Here is a 19522-nt window from a genome sequence, read left to right as displayed (position 1 = left end):
ATTTCCATGATTAGACAGAGTAACGACAAATGGACGGTATCAAACACGGTGACATGGGCGTGACTACCTTTGGCTGGTGGGACTTCGGGCTTTTTAGGAGGTGCCACAGGTACTTTCTTTTCAGGGACAACTTCCTTGGGAGCCTCAGGCACTTAAAAGATATTAGTAAAATTACATTTAGGAACCATGAAGACGACTGGAACAAGATATTTTCGAGAGCAGAAGAGTTATGTCTTTTTAAGCCTAAAGTCAGTGACAAATACCTTTAGCAGGTGGGACTTCGGGCTTTTTAGGAGGCATCACAGGCACCTTCTTTTCAGGGACAACTTCCTTGGGAACCTCAGGCACTTAAAAGATATTAGTAAAATTACATTTAGGAGTTATGAAGACGACTGGAACAAGATATTTTCAAGAGCAGAAGGGCTATATCTTCTTAAGTCTGAGGTGAGTGACAAGTACCTGTAACAGGTGCAACTCCGGGCTTTTTCAGAGGCACCACTGGTGCTTTCTTTTCAGGGACAATTTCTTGAGGAACTTCAGGCACTTAAAAGATATTAGTAAAATTACATTTAGGAGTTATGAAGACGACTGGAACAAGATATTTTCAAGAGCAGAAGAGTTATGTCTTTTTAAGCCTAAAGTCAGTGACAAATACCTTTAGCAGGTGGGACTTCTGGCTTTTTAGGAAGTGCCACAGACACCATCTTTTCAGGGACAACTTCTTTGGGAGCCTCAGGCACTTAAAAGATATTAGTAAAATTAAACTTGGGGGTTATAAGACTGCTGGAACAAAATATTTTCAAGAGCAGAAGGGCTATATCTTCTTAAGTCTGAGGTGAGTGACAAGTACCTGTAACAGGTGCAACTCCGGGCTTTTTCAGAGGCACCACTGGTGCTTTCTTTTCAGGGACAATTTCTTGAGGAACTTCAGGCACTTAAAAGATATTAGTAAAATTACATTTAGGAGTTATGAAGACGACTGGAACAAAATATTTTCAAGAGCAGAGGGTTATGTCTTTTTAATCTAACGTCAGCGACAAATACCTTTAACAGGTGGGACTTCCGGCTTTTTAGGAAGTGCCACAGACACCTTCTTTTCAGGGACAACTTCCTTGGGAGCCTCAGGCACTTAAAAGATATTAGTAAAATTACACTTAGGGGTTATGAGACTGCTGGAACAAAACATTGTCAAAAACAAGAGAGTTATGTCTTTTTAAGACTAAAGTCAGTGACAAATACCTTTAACAGGTGGGACTTCCGGCTTTTTAGGAAGTGCCACAGACACCTTCTTTTCAGGGACAACTTCCTTGGGAGCCTCAGGAACTTAAAAGATATTAGTAAAATTAAACTCAGGGGTTATGAGACTGCTGGAACAAAACATTGTCAAGAGCAGAAGGGCTATATCTTCTTAAGTCTGAGTACCTTTAACAGGTGCAACTTCGGGCTTTTTCGGAGGCACCATTGGTGCTTTCTTTTCAGGAACAATTTCTTGAGGAACTTCAGGCACTTAAAAGATATTAGTAGTTTTACATTTAGATTAATGAGGTCAATGGACTAAAAATATTTCCAAGAGCAGAAGAGGTATTTCTTCTTTAGATAAGGATATGAGTGAACAATACCTGAAACTGGTCGGGCTTCTGGTTTTTTAGGTGGTGCCTTGGGAAATTTTGGTTCTGGGACAACTTCTTGAGCAACTTCGGGCACTTGAAAGATATTAGTAGTTTTAAAGTTAAGTTAATGAAGAGCAATGGGCTAAAATTATTCTCGAGAAAAGAAGAGATATTTCTTCAAGATGAGGTCAGGGCTAACATGTACCTGTGACAGGTGGGGCTTCTGGTGTTTTGGGTGGTGCCTTGGGAATTATCTTTTCGGGGACAACTTCTTGAGCAACTTCAGGCACTTGAAAGATATTAGTAGTTTTAGAATTTACGAATAGTGAAGGCATATATTACAATGATTGAGAAGAGCACAAGACAATGTTTTTTCTTCTTAACAGGGCATAAATACCTATAGCAGGTGGGGCTTCTGGTTTTTTGGGCACAACGACAGACACTTTCATTTCGGGGACAACTTCTTCAGGAGCTTCAGGAACTTTGAAGATATTAGTATCTTTTGGTTAGAGATTATAACAGGGTAATATTGCAACACATTTACCCCAGCAAATACAATTTATGAGACGGGCAGACACTTCTACACACACTTTCCCAGCCTCCTGAAATAGGTGACCAACAACAACATGGAGGGATAAATACCTTTAGCAGGTGGAGCCTCTGGCTTTTTAGGAGGAGCCACGGGTACTTTCTTCTCAGGGATGACTTCCTCTGGCGTTACCTCAGGCACTTCAAAGACATTGGTAATTTGCATTTAGAAAAGGCGAAAAAAATTGCTGACTATACCATGTAATTATACACTAAGATATTCTGGTTAAATTCTGACATTCTTTTCTTCAGAATTTTATCACCTTTGTGTTGTATTTAGATACATAATTTTCTAAGTAAAATAACAGTTTTCTCCCTAGTATGTTTTGCTCTGACATTACCTGCAGGGGGAGGACTCTCCGGTTTGGGAGGAACAGCTTCAGGCACCTTCTTTTCTGGAACAGCTGCCTCGGGCACCTCGGGCACTTTAAAGATATTAGTATTTCCATGATTAGACAGAGTAACGACAAATGGACGGTATCAAACACGGTGACATGGGCGTGACTACCTTTGGCTGGTGGGACTTCGGGCTTTTTAGGAGGCATCACAGGCACCTTCTTTTCAGGGACAACTTCTTTAGGAGCCTCGGGCACTTAAAAGATATTAGTAAAATTAAACTCAGGGGTTATGAGACTGCTGGAACAAAACATTGTCAAGAGCAGAAGGGCTATATCTTCTTAAGTCTGAGTACCTTTAACAGGTGCAACTTCGGGCTTTTTCGGAGGCACCATTGGTGCTTTCTTTTCAGGAACAATTTCTTGAGGAACTTCAGGCACTTAAAAGATATTAGTAGTTTTACATTTAGATTAATGAGGTCAATGGACTAAAAATATTTCCAAGAGCAGAAGAGGTATTTCTTCTTAAGAGGTATGTCTTTTTAAGTCAAACATTGGCAACAAATACCTTTAACAGGTGGGACTTCGGGCTTTTTAGGAGGTGCCACAGGTACTTTCTTTTCAGGGACAACTTCCTTGGGAGCCTCAGGCACTTAAAAGATATTAGTAAAATTACATTTAGGAACCATGAAGACGACTGGAACAAGATATTTTCGAGAGCAGAAGACTTATGTCTTTTTAAGCCTAAAGTCAGTGACAAATACCTTTAGCAGGTGGGACTTCGGGCTTTTTAGGAGGCGCCACAGACACCTTCTTCTCAGGGACAACTTCTTTGGGAGCCTCAGGCACTTAAAAGATATTAGTAAAATTACACTCAGGGGTTATGAGACTGCTGGAACAAAATATTTTCAAGAGCAGAAGGGCTCTATCTTCTAAAGTCTGAGGTGAGTGACAAGTACCTGTAACAGGTGCAACTTCAGGCTTTTTGGGAGGCACCATTGGTGCTTTCTTTTCAGGAACAATTTCTTGAGGAACTTCAGGCACTTAAAAGATATTAGTAAAATTACACTTAAGAATGATGAGACCACTAGAGCAAAATATTTTCAAGAGCAGAAGAGTTATATCTTTTTAAACCTAAGGTTGGTGACAAATACCTGTTACACGTGGGACTTCCGGCTTTTTAGAAGGCACCACAAACACTTTCTTGTCAGGGACAACCTCTTTGGGAGCCTTGGGTACTTTGAAGATATTAGTAAATTTACTCTTGAGTCACAAGGATTAACACAGACAAGAACTGCATTTATATATCAAAAGAGCTTTCAAGTCTAGCCAGGTGGTCTTGCTCTGCCCTCCCTATCCCACGTTAAGTAAAGGGTGGTTTAGAATGTACCTTTGAGAGGTACGACTTCAGGCTTTTGGGGAGGATGCACTTTCTTTTCTGGGACAACCTCTCTGGGCGCCTCTGGCACTTTAAAGATATTAATATTTTTACATTGAGAAGTTATAAGAATCCGTACAGACAAGAAACACATTCATACAGGAAAAGACATTTCCCCAAATTTCTAAGCCTCCAGCAACATATACCTTCATCTCGAGAAACTTCAGGCTCTTTGTGAGGAATCACATATGTTTTCTTTTCAGGGACAATTTCTTGGGGAGCTTCCAGCACTTTAAGAAATTAGTATTTTAACATTTAGTGTTATGAAGACCACTAGGAACAGCAAAATATTCTCAAGACTACAAGAGCTATTTCTTCTTTAGCTTGAGGGCATGGTCACTTGTACCTTCAACTGAAGGAGGTTCTCTTTTTTTGGAAGGAGCTCTCTTTGCAGGAACAACTTCTTGAGGAGCTTCAGGCACTTTAAAGATATTAGTATTTCACGTTTAAGATGTAAAAGGATTAGTGGAAACAGTAACCACAATAAGTTGGCAAGTGTAGTTTTCTAGAGGTCTCCTTTTCCCTTGCTCCACCCATCAACTAAGACTTAGGGGTTAGGGGATCCTCGGGAAGAGGTGCTGGCCCTTCACCAGCACTTGGCTTAGTTCCTGTGACACTGTGGACCCTCCTCACGAGGCATTTGTTGAGTGAATACTTTAAATAGAAGGGGTTTCTGTTTGAATAGGAACACCCACAAACGTTTTCTCTTGAGAGGGAACTTCTTGTGCAGCTCCAGGTGTTTGAAAGATATTAGTATGTTTACATTTAGCTGTTACAAAGAACATTAGAAAAGCGTAGTCGTAAGAACAGAGGACAGATCGTTTCTTCTTCAGTGTCTGTTCGCAGGTATCACGTACCTTTTACAGGCAGAAGTTCTGGCTCTTTAGGAAAATCCTCAGATACTTGCATTTCAGGAGCAACTTCTTTCATAGCTTCTGGCACTTGGAAGAGATTAGTATCAAGCTTAAAGGTTAAGGCATCAGCGAAGACGTTAGTTACATTAACTACACCAAAGTGGTCTTTCTGGCTACAAGGGAGCTTCTTTTAAAAACTGGAAGATGTATAAAGTTTTGAAGAAAGGAATCAAGCCCTAATTGTCTTTGTTCATTATTCCCCAGCTCCCTAGCACCACACACATAATTGCCATTTAATAAATGAATGATGGCAGGAATGATTGAATGAATGATACCTTTACTGGAAGATGTTTCAATTTCAGGGGAAGCAGACATGGGTGTTTTCCTTACAAGGACAGTTTCCTGAAGTGACTTGGGCACTTTAAAGGTATTAATGCATTGTACTTCAGAATGATGATGAGTTTTAGTCCTACATCCACCTACAAGAATGCCCCAGACTAGGACACCTTCCTACTCCCCGCATCTGATCCTTTAGTGACAGGATGAGTACTTGATTATCAGGAGCTATTTTCTTGGTCACCTCAGGTACTATCAATATTAGTAATTTTATTTCTTGGAATGGTAGATGTATAGAAAACTAGATCATGGAAAATTAGCTTCAAGTGAAAAAGATTGATTTTGTACAATTAATGATGTACTTTTAATTATTAATTTGAGGAGAATAAAACAGCTCTTTCTTGTCTGGATAGGCTTCATTTTATACCCTTACCTTGGGCACCTTAGAAAGGTATTTGTTTTCAAGTATAGGAGGGAGGAGAATGACCCAAAGATTCTAGACTGAAAAAATCACGTCAAAGCGTTCAGATATTCCTTAAATTATACAATATCATGGATATTGTAGAGAACTTGTTATGCTGGATGTTTTAAAACTTTCTCATCTTTTGATTTACCTAAAAATATTCAAGATGGAAAAATGTAGGACTCTAAAAAAATAAGATAATGAGAGGAACAACTAAGTATTCAGTGCAGAATACCGTTAACTAGTTTTAACGGCCTTAGTTTTAGAAGGCTCTTGGGTAGACACCATCCTACAAAAAAAGCTGCTCAAAGTTGAATTTAATATTTTATTATCTTTAAGTCATGGTTTTCTGAGAATATTTCTATACTCAAGGCTTATGGGAAAATAATTATTTCAAATTCATATGCTTGTGTTTAGTAGGAGGTTTATTTTAATAGAAAAGCAATTCTAATAGGCAGTTATATTATCTCCTGAAATTTCAACCCTGTGGAGAGTTAAATTACTGATTTATAGTCTACAGCCAAGCACCTCTTGTCATTTGATGGCACTGATTTCTGCTTTAAAGGGGGAGTGTTAAACCAATTCAATCTAGTTTCAGGGATATAAATGTTATAAGTGGTCTCATGTAGATTTTTATCCTAGCTAGTCTGATTTTTTTTTCTTTTTTTGGAAACAGTAATAACTATTTCTTATTGAAGAATCCATCTACACATTATATGGCTTCACATATTCCCTGGAGACCTCATAGTTAAACTCTGTAGCCCAAGCATCTTCCATTTAGAGAAGTTAAAGATTTTTCCCCCTCCTCTATTTTCTCTTGAATAACTCAGGGGAACATGTATACACCCAGTTCAACTTCTGCTTTGGGGGAACCACGTCTCTGAAATGACTTCCTTGGTGGCATCTGGGGCTCTCAAAATATTAGTATATTTACATGTGTTAAGTACAACTACAATCATGAGATATGAAAATCAGCTTTCCTCTGGCTTATACCTTTTGGTGTTGGTATTCTTCTTCTTTTAACAACAGGAACTTGCCGCTCTGGAAGACCTTCCTTGGAGACTTCCAACTCTTAAAGATATTAGTATTTTTTAGTTGAGAAAAGGCAAAGACATGAAGACACAACATATATAAAAAGTTAGTATTTAAAAAGATGTAACTTTAAATTAGAAATTTAATTTTTGTTCTAATTGCTTATCCTTGTACATTGGAGGAGTGGGATTTTTTTTGGTGGGGGGGGAGGAGGCAAGTCATAGAAAGTTCCTTGTCTTGGGTACACTGGGCACCCTAAAGATATTAGTATTTTAGTGTTAGAGGTTCTGAGAACCTACACAAAACACGAAACATATTTTTCAGACTGAAGAAGAAAGATTCTCTTTGGATTTTCATAACTAAGAATTATACCTTCAGTTGGAGGATGCTCTGGAATTTGGGGAACAGCCTCAGGTAACTCCACCTCTGGAAAAACTTCTCTGGTTGTATCAGGCTCTTTAAAGATATTAGTAGGTTTACACTTAGAAGTTGTGAAAACAGTAAATTATATAACACACAATTTTTGAGTCTTGAATACAAAGTTATTCATCCAAGTTTGGTGTTGTTGAAATGTACCTTTAGTTGCTGGTGTTTCTCTCTTTTTAGGAACAGTCACAGATATTTTGTCCTCTGCAACAACTTTCTTGGGTGGCTCAGGCACTTAAATGATAGGAGTATAGTTATATTTATAAACAGTGAGGAAAAGATTGAACTTTTAAAATGAGCCCCAAATAAATTTGCTTCAGACTAGATCATTGGTGTTATATACCTTTTGCTATTTTGATTTTCGTCTTTGGAGGATGAGTCATGAGTACTTTTTCTTCTGTGGTAGATTCTTCAGAGACTTCATAAACTTTAAAGATATTAGTATTTATACAATTAAGGGCATTTCAAGGTGATGATGAACCGTATTAAGAAAACATAGTACTTAGCACACACTCATCACCCGAATTACCAGTAGTACATAGACACAAACTCATGACAAGAACACATCTGCTAAGAGAAAGCCTCATTCCCAGTTCTAACATATAGAACTCTCATTTATGATTATAATAAAATTGAGGAATTCACTGGCTAGGGACTATACAGTTCATCTACTTTGCCTGCAGAAAGTTATTGGCAAAATTGCCCTTTGCTCTTAGTTTTGTCCATAAAGAACAGGGTTGATACTGAGTTGCATATCGAGAATTCGCCTTCATTTGACCTACTGGAAATTCATATAAGTCCTTCCCTTTTCCAGGAACCTAGTTGGCTTAATTTTAAACCATATCTGGTTTATGGCAGTGTAGTTTAATAACCATGTAGGGATTGGAAGCCAAAGAGAAAAAGAAAAATAATTAAATCTTTGAAAATAAGGCAACTGAAGAAAATAAAGATTTCTCTAGCTTTTAGAAAGGAAGACCGGCTGGTGACAATAACCTAACTGAAGTACAGAGAGGGTGTTCAAAGGAGGGAGCCATCATATATATTTATCCCAACCTGGTATTACAGGCCAAAGAAAAGGGTTTAAACTGAATTTTTTAGATTAAAATAAATGAAAGAATGTTAGAACTATTGGTATTTTTTAGATTAAAATAAATGGAAGAATATCTTGAGTACCAGCATTTTTATTATTCAGATTACTGAATTGTATTCTATTCAGAATATTTTATTACTGAGATTATTTTACTCCTCAAATTATTTAAACATATTTTTACATAAAAGCAAACAAAAAATGGCTTGAGAATTCTTTTGATGTTGTAATGGCCTTATAAATCTATGGTCATTTGAGCAACATTGCCAAAACGTTTCCAATGATGGTTGTAAAGAGTAAAAAAAAGGGGGGGGGCATTTTGATTCTATGAAATCCTATTAAATTATTATTATGAAGTTAAAGTTACTTCATGGCGTGAGAAAATAAATTGCTTCAAAGCAGAAGATATTTGTATGCAGAACAGGTTAACAAGACAAGACAATGACAAATTCAAAAAGGCAAACGACTTTTCTAAAATTGGGCAAAGTTATAAGTACAGGACTATTTATTTTTTTTAAATTGGTGAGGAGATATATACCTTGTCTGAGACAAATAACCATTTAAATTATTGAATTTTAGCCAAATATTTTTTGGCATGTTAGGCTTTGATAAGATATTAGTATACTTATTTTTAAAAGCTATGAAGACAACACAAATGAAACCAAAGAGAACCATCAACTTTCTACACTCACTGTACATCGTTGTGTCTTCAGAAAGAGATTTTTCTTCTTGAATACTTCTCTTAGGCACCTCAGGAACTTTAAAGATATTAGTATATTAATTGTTATAAATAACAAGTATACTAAGAATATAAAGAAGCAAAGTACAAGGATCTAACATCACACACATTCACTTTAAACCATGAATAACTAAACAGTCATTTCATGTCATGATTAGTTTCAGTGTATACCTTTAGTTGGTGGAACTTCAGGCTTTTTAGGAACAGCTTCACGAACCTTTTCTTCTGGAACAATTTTCTTGGGTACTTCAGGTGCTTTAAAGATATTTATTTTATTTTTTTAAAAATGTCATAATTGGGTATATAATATCAAGACAAAAAGGAGACCTAACAAGAAGCATGCCAAGAATTCCAAAATCGTAAGCCAACTAAACCCACAGTCAATGCATCTCTCTAGATTGCCTTGTTGATGAGTTCTTGACTTGTCATATTAAAAATACTTTGTCCTTGGGGTATAGCATCATTGTCTGTTGTTATCTGGAATGTTTGTTTCCAGAGCTCCTTGACAATGGCTTCCAAAATAAATTATTTTTGAAAAGAAGTTGAGGGGGGTCAATATCATTTAACTATGGCTTAAGAAGAGGATCAACAAAAACAGTGACAACATTTAGGCTGATGCTTTTGTTTCCAGAGAGTCATCACAAAAGGAAGGAATATGTTACAGAACATCAACTGAAGTTGACATAGTCCAGCTGTATCGTGGCATGGAGGGGGGGTAGGATCTCTCTCTCTCTGCTCCATAGTAAGTGAATACAAGGGGGTTTTATGTTAGTGGTGAATCAGCAAAGGCGGGTACCTTTAGCTGGTGGAAATTTGGGCTCTTCAGGAACACGTACTTTTTCTTCTACCACAATTTTCTTGGGCACTTCAGGTACTTTAAAGATAGTAGTAATAATTTCTTTTACTTTTAAACATTCATAAAGATTTGTAACAAGCACAATGTAAGAGAAACGTAAACACAAAACATGACATGGTCATAATATGAAACAGAGTTATTAGCACTTTGTCAAATATATTACGGTACTTAAAATGAATTTTGATAACAAATACGACAACAGAAATCCAGAAGAATTTCCCATGTTAGAATTGCAAGAACTTGACAAGAAAAATTAACAAGACACCTTTTGGTGGTGCTACTTCTGCTTGTTTTGGTGGAATAATTGGTACTTTCTCTTCAGTGATAATGTTCTTAAATGACTCAAGGACTTTAAAGATATAAGTATCTATTATTTATTAGATGTTTTTTATCTCTATTGTAAAATTCAAGAGGTTCCCAAAAATGAACAAAGCAGGGACATTAGACACATAGTCACTATGCATTTATTAGTACTAGGTGATTAAAATTAAGAACAGGAAAAAATAGATTTATCAATAAGCATGTTAGTGAATATACAATCAAACAGTACCAAAGAAGGAAACCTAGTGCATTATTTGGTTGATAAGGATATTTGCTTTGGGTGTTTTAGGTATAACAACAGTGACTTCCTGTTTTGGTAGAACTTCCTTTGGCCCCTCAACCCTTTTAAAGATATTAGTTTGTTTTAGAAATTCCCAAAACACAAAGCACAGAAGAAAAACATCAAGAACACAAATCTGTAATGCAATCAAGGTGCTGCTGTACATATAATGAGGTAAGTAGTTTTTCACTAGTGAAATACACCAAGGAAATACCTTTAGCTGGTGGCTCTTTTCGAGGAACGACCTTAGTGGGTGGTTTTTTTGGAGGGATGATTTTCTCAGATATCTCAGGCCCTTCAAAGATATTAGTGTTTTGATTTAGAATGAGTTCTTGAAGTATTAGGGAGCACTACCAATAAAGTTAGTCCAGTGAGGGCTCATAGATGCTTTATCTACTTATATTTTTTGAATTTACATCACACTTCCAAGAGTGATGTGATTTTCCTTCATTTCATCTATATTGTAGATTTACTATGAATAATAAGCATACATGCACACACAAATAGTCCTTCATATTATACACCTATGAATTTGTGCAAGATCTGGAATGGTACCAAAGAGAATTTATTTGTATCACAGTTTATCCTCATAAAATACTAGAGAGCAGGTGGTGTTACCAATGCTGCATTTGCTTCCTTAATGTTATTTCTCTAATGAAAATATCATAAGATGGCAGAAGCCTTTGACAAGCAATGATCGGTTTGTGAACAGCTGACTCATGTTAACAAAGCAATGGTTGTTTTGCCTGAACATGGACATTTCTCAGTGAACTGAGAAGCTTCTGTTTCACTCAACTGATGACATTGGTCAGTTATTTTGGCACCTGTAACCATCATGTAACAATCATTCTCAGCTGGATTCAAGAAAGAATCTAAAATTCATACAGTGAGCTCCTTAGATAAGTAGATACCAAATACCATTCTCTTGTCTGCTAAAATTATACACTGTAAGGTTAATCTCTACTCTGCATTAATCTCTGTATCAAATAGTTGAGGCTCATGCTTAAAGCATTCCATGATTTTAACTTGGAAAGTAAGTGGGTTTCTAGTATTCCAAATTGGACATGAAATGCGCTTAAAAAAAAAAGTGAGTTAGAGCAAGGTCGAACAATTTGTAATAGTGACAGATTTCACCTATACCTTTAGGTGGAGCTTTGGGTTTTTCGTATACTTCCACTTCTTCTGTCTCCAAAACTTCTATTACCCTGTGGACCTCTTCAGCTCTGTGTACATCTTCAACTCTAGGTCGTTCTACTTTGATGAATTCTTCTACTTCGTGGAATTCTTCTTCTTCAAAATATTCTTGAACTTCATGGAACTCTTCTTCCTCAAGCACTTCCACTGGTGTTTCCACTACTTCTAATTCTGTTCTCTCTCTTACTACCTCCTCTTTGTGGAAGGCAACTGATATTTTTTCTTCAAGGACGGTCCTCCCTGAAAGAGCGTCTACTTTAAGAAATTTGTTTTTTCCAACACACAAGAAACGAAGATAAATATTCAAAACTACAGAATGAAAACAACTGAAAAAAAAAAGAAGGCTTTCATGCAATAATATGCAAAGATATGGAGAAGATCTTTCCAAAAATACCTTTAGCTGGGGGAACAGCTTCTTTTTTAGGCACAGGGACTTTCTTTTCTGCGATTTTCTTTTCTGGGACTTTCTTTTCAGGCACTTTAAAGATATAGTTTTAATATTTAGGACTATCAAGAACAAGTTTTCATAGACAAAAGACATCAAAACAGTCAAGACACAGAGACATAAAACATAAAAATCTTTTTTCATTTTAAAAATTTTTTAAAATTTTACCCAACGTAGGGCTTGAACTCATGACCCTGAGATCAATAATCACATGCCCTACTGACTGACCCAGCCAGGTACCCCAAACATAAAAATCCTAATGAAAAACTATTAACAGGAAGTTCGGGTTTACAACAGAATATGTACCTTTGGCTGGAGGTGGCTCTTTTTTCTGAACAGGAACAGGCACTTTTTCCTCAGGAACCTTCTTTGGCACTTTAAAGATATTAGGCATTTCAGTTAGCTGACAATACTCGATAATGAACAAAATAAAAATGGTAAAAACAACATCTTTATAATAGCTGAAGCATAAGAAGTCACTCTACTACTGGACACACATTTTACAGACAATTAAAGATATTTTCCCAATTCAGTTATTTGTGTAACTAGATAAGACGAAGACACGTCCACAAGAATCTGTGCTGTTCTACTTGTTTTTAAATAGCAGGGATTACCGATATTGAGCCTACTTCTACTAGCTTTAATTTGATGAAGACTTTTTTGAAGTGACTACCATAATAGAGTGCTTAAGCCTTAACACAGGTGTCCTATTCAGCTGAGGACTATTTTATCTGGGGTGGGGGATGCCTACTGTGAGAGGGACAGCATAAGCTTATCTGTTAAGAGCACCCCTGAAGCATTAAACTACCTAGGAAGCGAAGAGAAGTAGACATTTTGTAATAACCCTGAAATACTTAGGCCATGAGGCTCTTTAAAATAGTTATCATCCCAGCATTAGAACAGATTATTTTCCCCCTATAATATAGTATACATAATTATGATAACATGAAAAAACTTGATATAATGGAATAAAATTTATGAACGGAATGTGGAGAAGAAGGGTCTATTGTTATGTACATAAGCATAGAGAGGTGTACTTATTACCATTAAAATTCTCAGCTGTTTAAAATGAGAAGCTTCCAGAGTAATTTACACACACACACACACACACACACACACACACAGCCGGCCATTAACATAATCATCCATTCACATTTCAAAAAAAGGCTAAAGATATGAAATGGGTTACATTTTTTTTTACTGGTCCCTAATCAATTTCAGAAGTTTGCTACTTAAATGACTCTAAGAAAGCAATCAAAGAAGAAATTTCTGTTTGTTTTTTTTTAAAGAACCGCAAATGGAATTTAAAGACATTATTAATTGAGATTTGCTATACCTTTAGCTGGCGGTGCCTCCACTTTTTTAGGAACAGGAGTAGGTGCCTCAGGTACTGCTTTCTTAACCACTTCAGGCACTTCAAAGATATTATATGGACATTTTGAAAAATGACATGCAATGAACAGAACAACACCCATATATGCAAAAAATAACACAAGATGTTGACTTATTTTTAAAAGATATGAGCAACCTAAATAGTAATTATACAAATGAGGTAGTGACTTCTAAAGATGGGAGGCTATTACTTCCTAATCCTATTAGCAAATGTAGGATCAGTTATGCAAAAGCTTGGCATAGTCTTCAGGAACGATAGGCCAAGAATTATTCTAAAAAGTAAACAAAACAGAAATAGATTTCCCCCACTTTAATACTGAATAAAACCCCAAAAACTAGAAACTAGGAGAAAGTGTTATAATAGGGTCTGGCTAGGAAACTTTCAAGTGCCAATACAATACGATACAAGAATTGTATTGGAGATGCAGTAGAAAAGTTGGGTGGGGCACTTCAGATGCTATTCAATTTGTCATTGATAAGATGTAAGACAAGTATACTGAGGAATATTAGATTTAGACTTATTCTGAGAAAGATTTGGACCACCATAGATTTTAAATGTCCAACTCCTAAAAGCCACTGTACCTCTAGGTGGCGCCACTTCCTCAACCTCTTCTATGCTAGGTGGTTCTTCAGGGATCTCTTCTTCTGGAATAGGCTCTTCCGGCTCCTCATACACTTTAAAAAGATTATTATTTCGTAAGTTAGAATTTTTGTAAATATTAGGCTAAAAGGACATATCTGAAAATGGAGGTTGTCTTAAACATAGGTAAGTCACAGGTGAGCCTTTCCAATGCATGTACAAACTCACTAGTCTTGAAAAAATCTATTGAGTCTTCAAAATATGTTAGCCCCTTCCCAGAACTTCAGAATTAGAAAAGATGTCAGAGAGAATTTAGTTGAAATTATTATTTTTAATGGAGGTGGGCTTGTTTGAAGGCAAACATTCTGTTAGGGTGTAGACATCAGGTTTTCTGTATCAACTACTCAGGCTTAACTGGAATTTCTTTGGGGCAGTTTTATCCCACTATTGCCAACCAAGTCATTTGATGAAAAATTCCCCATGACACATACAGTTTCCTTTCAAAGACTGTCATTAAAATAAACACACAAACAAACGAACAAACTGGCTAAGCATGTAAGAAAGGAGAGTCAGTTGATTTTAATTTGCCTGCCCAATTTCTATTAAGTAAATAATGATTTCTATTAGAGTCTGAATATGTTTATTTTCTGAAGGTAAAATGTGCATTTGCGTTCTTCCAATATTAGACAGTGATAAGACAATGACGACCTGGAAAATCTATTTTCTTAGAAAGTCATCTACCTTCAACTGGTGGCACTTCCTCTTCTTCAGGGAGAATGATTCGTCTTTCTTCCACTTTCTTAGGTACCTCAGGAACTTAAAAGATATTGATCGTTTTAGGCACTTAAAATGCAAGAACCAGTGAAGAGTGCATAAAGACCAAGTTTCCCTGTTTTTCAACACAAGGGAGTAAATATCAACATATACATGCACAAGACGAAACATGGAGATTTCACAGAATCAATTAATGAAACAAAAATGAAGAGTTTTGTGATTTAAGACTAAGAGCCCATTTAAAGAGATATTCTGCCTTTCACTGCTGGCGCCTCTGCTTTTTCAGGAAGAGCAAAGGGTACTTCAGGGACTGGCTTCTTAGTTACTTTGGGCTCTTTAAAGATCTATTAGTTGAGTGTTTTTATTTTTTAGAAATAACACACATAGAGAATCAACGTAAACACACAAACACAAAGTGGGAGAACTGACGCAGTACCAACACGGGTGCACCACAGTCACAAATGGTGAATGGCAATGACAGACCACACAAGGCAGACAAACATCCTGTACGGACAGCGTCACAGTCCAACATCAGTACAGCAAACGCGTCCTCGTTCGGGTGATGTACCTTTGACAGGAGGAGCCACTGCTTTCTTAACACCAGGAGGAGGCACTTTCTTTTCTGGTTCAGGCTTCTTAAGCACCACAGGCACTTTAAAGATATTATTTTATAATTTAAGTTGCACAAACATGGAGACAAGAGACATAGCAAAAATACAAGTTATACTAACAAATACTGGAAGAGGACGGGTTGACTCTTACAGGTGACAGAAAGAAATGGCAGTGTCTAATTTGCTTGGGAATAGTAGTACCTGGGGCAGGAGGAGCCTCCTCTTTCTTAGGAATGACCACTTTCTTCTCTGGCACTTTCTTCTTAACCTCAGGCACTTTAAAGACATCATTTCATGGTGAGAATTTATCGTGAGGGATACAAAAGAGAGAAGGCAAGAAGTTCACACACAGACCACATGCAACAGTTGTTCAGGGTAGAGATGCAGGGCGAGTCGGGAGCCCAGTGTTATGATAGAGACAGATTTTGTAGAGTGAGGGATCAGCTACCTACTTGAATGTCAGAGGACAGATGCTGTCATTTCATCCATTTTAATTTCACTAGTAATTTATCTATATAGTATCTATATCATTATCTATAAAGTATTTCTGAATCATTGAAGTCTAATAAAGGATTGGCTTTACCATTTCATTGATTATATGACTATTTAACCTGATGGAGGCATTATACTCATTTTCAGTAGCGATGCCATGATCTTTGGCAGAAAATACTGAGCTTTAAGGTATAAATATACGGACTTTGTCCTGTGCTATGAACTGATCTGGATAATTCATTCAGTGATAGAGCACTTGCACATACCTTACTGTATTGTATCCTCATGATATCTGAGCCCACCAGGACTGATACTAGTCTCCCCATTTTATAGGAGACAAACCTGAGGCTCAGATTGGTTAAAAGACTTGCTCAGAAGAATTTGGCAAGGAACAAAGCTAAGGCTAAAATCAAAACCTGCTGGGCTGCCATTTATATGTATGTATCAGAAGACATAAGCTATTACTCAGTGTTTTGATAAATACTTCAATCACTTTTTCTTTCCATCCTAGTGTTATAAAAGCACTTCATATAAATAGTTGAAAGATGAAATTTAGGAAAATTTATTCATTATATTTTTCAGGTATGTTTTTGTGTAGATAATTTAGCTTTGCAGAATATCTATATGAAAATTACGAAGTTTACTAAAATGACAGACACTAGGTAGACCTTCTGTGGCAGTTCTGGGACAATACCGCCTTTTATCCTTGTTCTTGAATACTGCTTTGTATCCAATGAAAAGTGGATATCAGTGTTCCTAAACATTTTTAGAAAGAAAAATGTGACTGTCTATTTTGTAAATGTAACTATTCCTAAACCCCAGTTGCACCATAACTTTTCCGGTGAAGCTATGAAGAATGTGTATTCACTCTGGGGAGGTATACCTTTGGGTGGTGGAGGTTCCACTTTTTTAGGAGCAGGAACAGGGACTTTCTTCTGAGGTACAGGTTTCTTTGGGACTTCAGGCACTTAAAAACATTCATTTTAAGACATTAAAAATCACATGCACAGTATTGTCTATATAACAAAAAGACAAATGAGAATAAGACCACAAACAACTAGATAACAGTTCATATCATGAAATTTGAAAAGACATTCAAGTCATTTCCAAGAGACAGACACACATGACAGACACAATAATGAAGGCACACATGTCTGGAATGCTTTCTAAGATTTAGATGGTGGACAACATAAAGAGTGAAGTATTATAGATAAAGCTGGAGATGAACAAAAAAAGATGGAAAGCAAGAATTCAACACAAAAGAGGCCTTGATGACTCCAAGAAGAGTTGCTATACCTCGTGCAGGTACTGGCACCTTAGGTTTAATTTCTGGAAGAACTTCCTCTTCTTCAGGTTCAACTTCTTCCTCAGGTATAAATTCTTCCTCCTCAGGAGGAACTTCTTCCTCAGGAGGAACTTCCTCTTCCTCGGGGAGAACTTCCTCTTCCTCGGGGAGAACTTCCTCTTCCTCGGGGAGAACTTCCTCTTCCTCAGGGAGAACTTCCTCTTCAGGAGCAATTTCTTCTTCAAATGGAACTTCTTCTTCCCGAGGTAGAGCTACAGGAACTGGAACTGGCTCACGTTTCTTTGGCACTTGAAAGATATTTATTCAATCATACAAGTGTCACTTTTTTGTACACTATTCATGACAATGGGACAACATGAAAAGCAAATATTCTGTGATCATAGAGGCACTAACTGTCATCAGATTCAAGGTCACGAAGCATTAATGGAAATTAGCAAAGCTGAATAAGACCGTTAGTTTTCCTTTTTGTCCCAGTTTTGTTAGTGATTAATGTACCTTTGGGTGGTGGAGCTTCCACTTTTTTCGGAACAGGTGTTGGCTTTTCCTCTGGGATGATCTTCTTGGGCACCTCTGGCACTTTAAACATATTATTTGTCTTTAAGAAATGTGTTCTTTTATATGTCTTAGAGCAATATATATGAAAATAACCACTAAATATTTGTAATAAGACAAATTTTTAAACTTGTAATATTATGGGGGAATTTGCACATGAATATATATGAACAAAAGATTTTTTTTCCATGTACTTAAATGATGAAGTGATGTACCTTTTGCAGGTGGAGCCTCTGCCTTCTTAGGAACAGGAACTGGCACCTTCTTCTCAGGCACTGGCTTTTTGGGCACTTCCGGCACTTTAAAGAAATTATTTAGAAAAAAAATGTTACACAACATAAAATTTTGAGTTTAAGCATAGTGTCAAAAAGATTAAGATATGGTAATAAAAATATGACCAAGGTATTTCAAGAAGCATTTTATCTTTAAAATAAAATCTTTTCTTTTCCACAGGGGAATATTAAAGAGTTGCAGCCCCAAAGAGCACGGAATTGAAGCAGTTAATTTTTACTTATATGCAAATGTGGAGTAAAAAAGTTTTTGCGAGTTCATGTACCTTTGGCAGGTGGAGCTTCCACCTTTTTAGGAACCGGTACTGGCACTTTCTCCTCTGGTACAGGTTTCTTGGGCACTTCAGGAACTTTAAAGACATCAAGTAGCATTAGTGTCAAATCTTTCACCCATAGATAAGAATCCAGCAATTTTAGGATTTTATTGAAGCATCATACAATTTTACTTTAAGATTGATAAGAATATTAGCCACAAAACAAAGGCCAGGAGATGCACAAAAATGTAAATAAAGAACACTGAGAAAACATAGACTGGTGATAAAGACAACATACAATGCCTGGTAAATGGTGATTTTGTCCATTTTGATATTATAATAAGAATGTACTTTAAGAACTTTCCACTAAAGAGGAAGGGCCAAGCACTAAGCATCAGCATGCTTCGATGGCAAAATTCAGAGATGAATACACGGTAAACGGTTCCTATAACCAGTTGGGTGGTCCCTGTCTTGTTAATAGTGTCACAGGGAAGGAAGTGATGTGGCTCGTCAAATTCTACATGAGTAACTTATCACATTATCTCACTGATGGATTATAAAGAGATGTACCTTTAGCTGGTGGAGGCTTCTCTTTTTTAGGAATGGGCACAGGAACTTTCTCCTCTGGCTTCTTAGGAACCTCAGGCACTTTAAAGATATTGTTTATTGGTAAGTTCTAACTACTAGTAACACATCTGTATAAAGCACAATTAACATCTCTAACAACAGAGAGCAACACACACAAGGTTGTGAACTCAGAAGACAGCTAATGATTTCTACGCAGATTAAGGCTTCTATAAGCCCACGTTATGAATGGTGGTTATACCTTTTGCTGGTGGGGCTTCCTTCTTTTTGGGAACAGGAACAGGTTTCTTCTCTTCTGGTACAGGTTTCTTGGGTATTTCGGGCACTTTAAAGATATTATTAAGAATTTTAGAAATGTTGCATACAAGATATAAAATGTGAAAGGCAATGGCAGAAATCATACTTCAGCATCAAAAGTGTCTGTTTCTAAAATAAGCAGAATTGGTCATTGGTGCTAATAAACCCCAGAATCTGACCAAATTAGACACCCAGGCTCTAAAGATGCTGCTACGTATCTCTTGGTAGGAGATATAATCTACCTTTGACTGGTATCACTGGTACAACTTCTTCTTCAGTTACAAGTTCCTCTTCTTCATGAATGTATTCTTCTTCTTCTTCTTTTTCTTCTTCAGTTACAAGTTCCTCTTCTTCATGAATGTATTCTTCTTTTTCTTCTTCTTCT

At 36.7% G+C, this 19522-nt stretch overlaps 1 protein-coding gene across 5 annotated transcripts in view; it reads right to left on the bottom strand.

Moving 5' to 3' along the window:
• TTN (titin) overlaps positions 1-19522 on the bottom strand; it is a 266895-nt gene that overhangs the window by 123641 nt on the left and 123732 nt on the right. For 2 of the 5 annotated variants that reach the window (XM_040643349.1, XM_040643355.1), the window contains 21 exons: positions 19380-19462; positions 19082-19165; positions 18826-18903; positions 18268-18351; positions 17927-18010; positions 17655-17735; positions 17150-17446; positions 15563-15637; positions 14718-14792; positions 13979-14071; positions 13341-13418; positions 12311-12379; positions 11954-12037; positions 11506-11799; positions 10580-10660; positions 9705-9782; positions 3102-3185; positions 2707-2790; positions 2540-2623; positions 264-347; positions 68-151 (listed from right to left, as the gene is read on the bottom strand). The exons of the other annotated variants lie outside the window; for them this stretch is intronic. In XM_040643349.1, the coding sequence (XP_040499283.1) occupies positions 68-151; positions 264-347; positions 2540-2623; positions 2707-2790; positions 3102-3185; positions 9705-9782; positions 10580-10660; positions 11506-11799; positions 11954-12037; positions 12311-12379; positions 13341-13418; positions 13979-14071; positions 14718-14792; positions 15563-15637; positions 17150-17446; positions 17655-17735; positions 17927-18010; positions 18268-18351; positions 18826-18903; positions 19082-19165; positions 19380-19462 (2138 nt within the window). The remainder of the gene's footprint in view (positions 1-67; positions 152-263; positions 348-2539; positions 2624-2706; positions 2791-3101; positions 3186-9704; positions 9783-10579; positions 10661-11505; positions 11800-11953; positions 12038-12310; positions 12380-13340; positions 13419-13978; positions 14072-14717; positions 14793-15562; positions 15638-17149; positions 17447-17654; positions 17736-17926; positions 18011-18267; positions 18352-18825; positions 18904-19081; positions 19166-19379; positions 19463-19522) is intronic. 5 annotated transcript variants of the gene reach the window in all.

Source organism: Ursus maritimus, unplaced genomic scaffold, assembly GCF_017311325.1.
Source record: "Ursus maritimus isolate PB19 unplaced genomic scaffold, ASM1731132v1 scaffold_1, whole genome shotgun sequence".
In the NCBI taxonomy this organism is placed as follows: Eukaryota; Metazoa; Chordata; class Mammalia; order Carnivora; family Ursidae; genus Ursus; species Ursus maritimus.
This window is presented reverse-complemented; position numbering and strand designations above follow the sequence as displayed.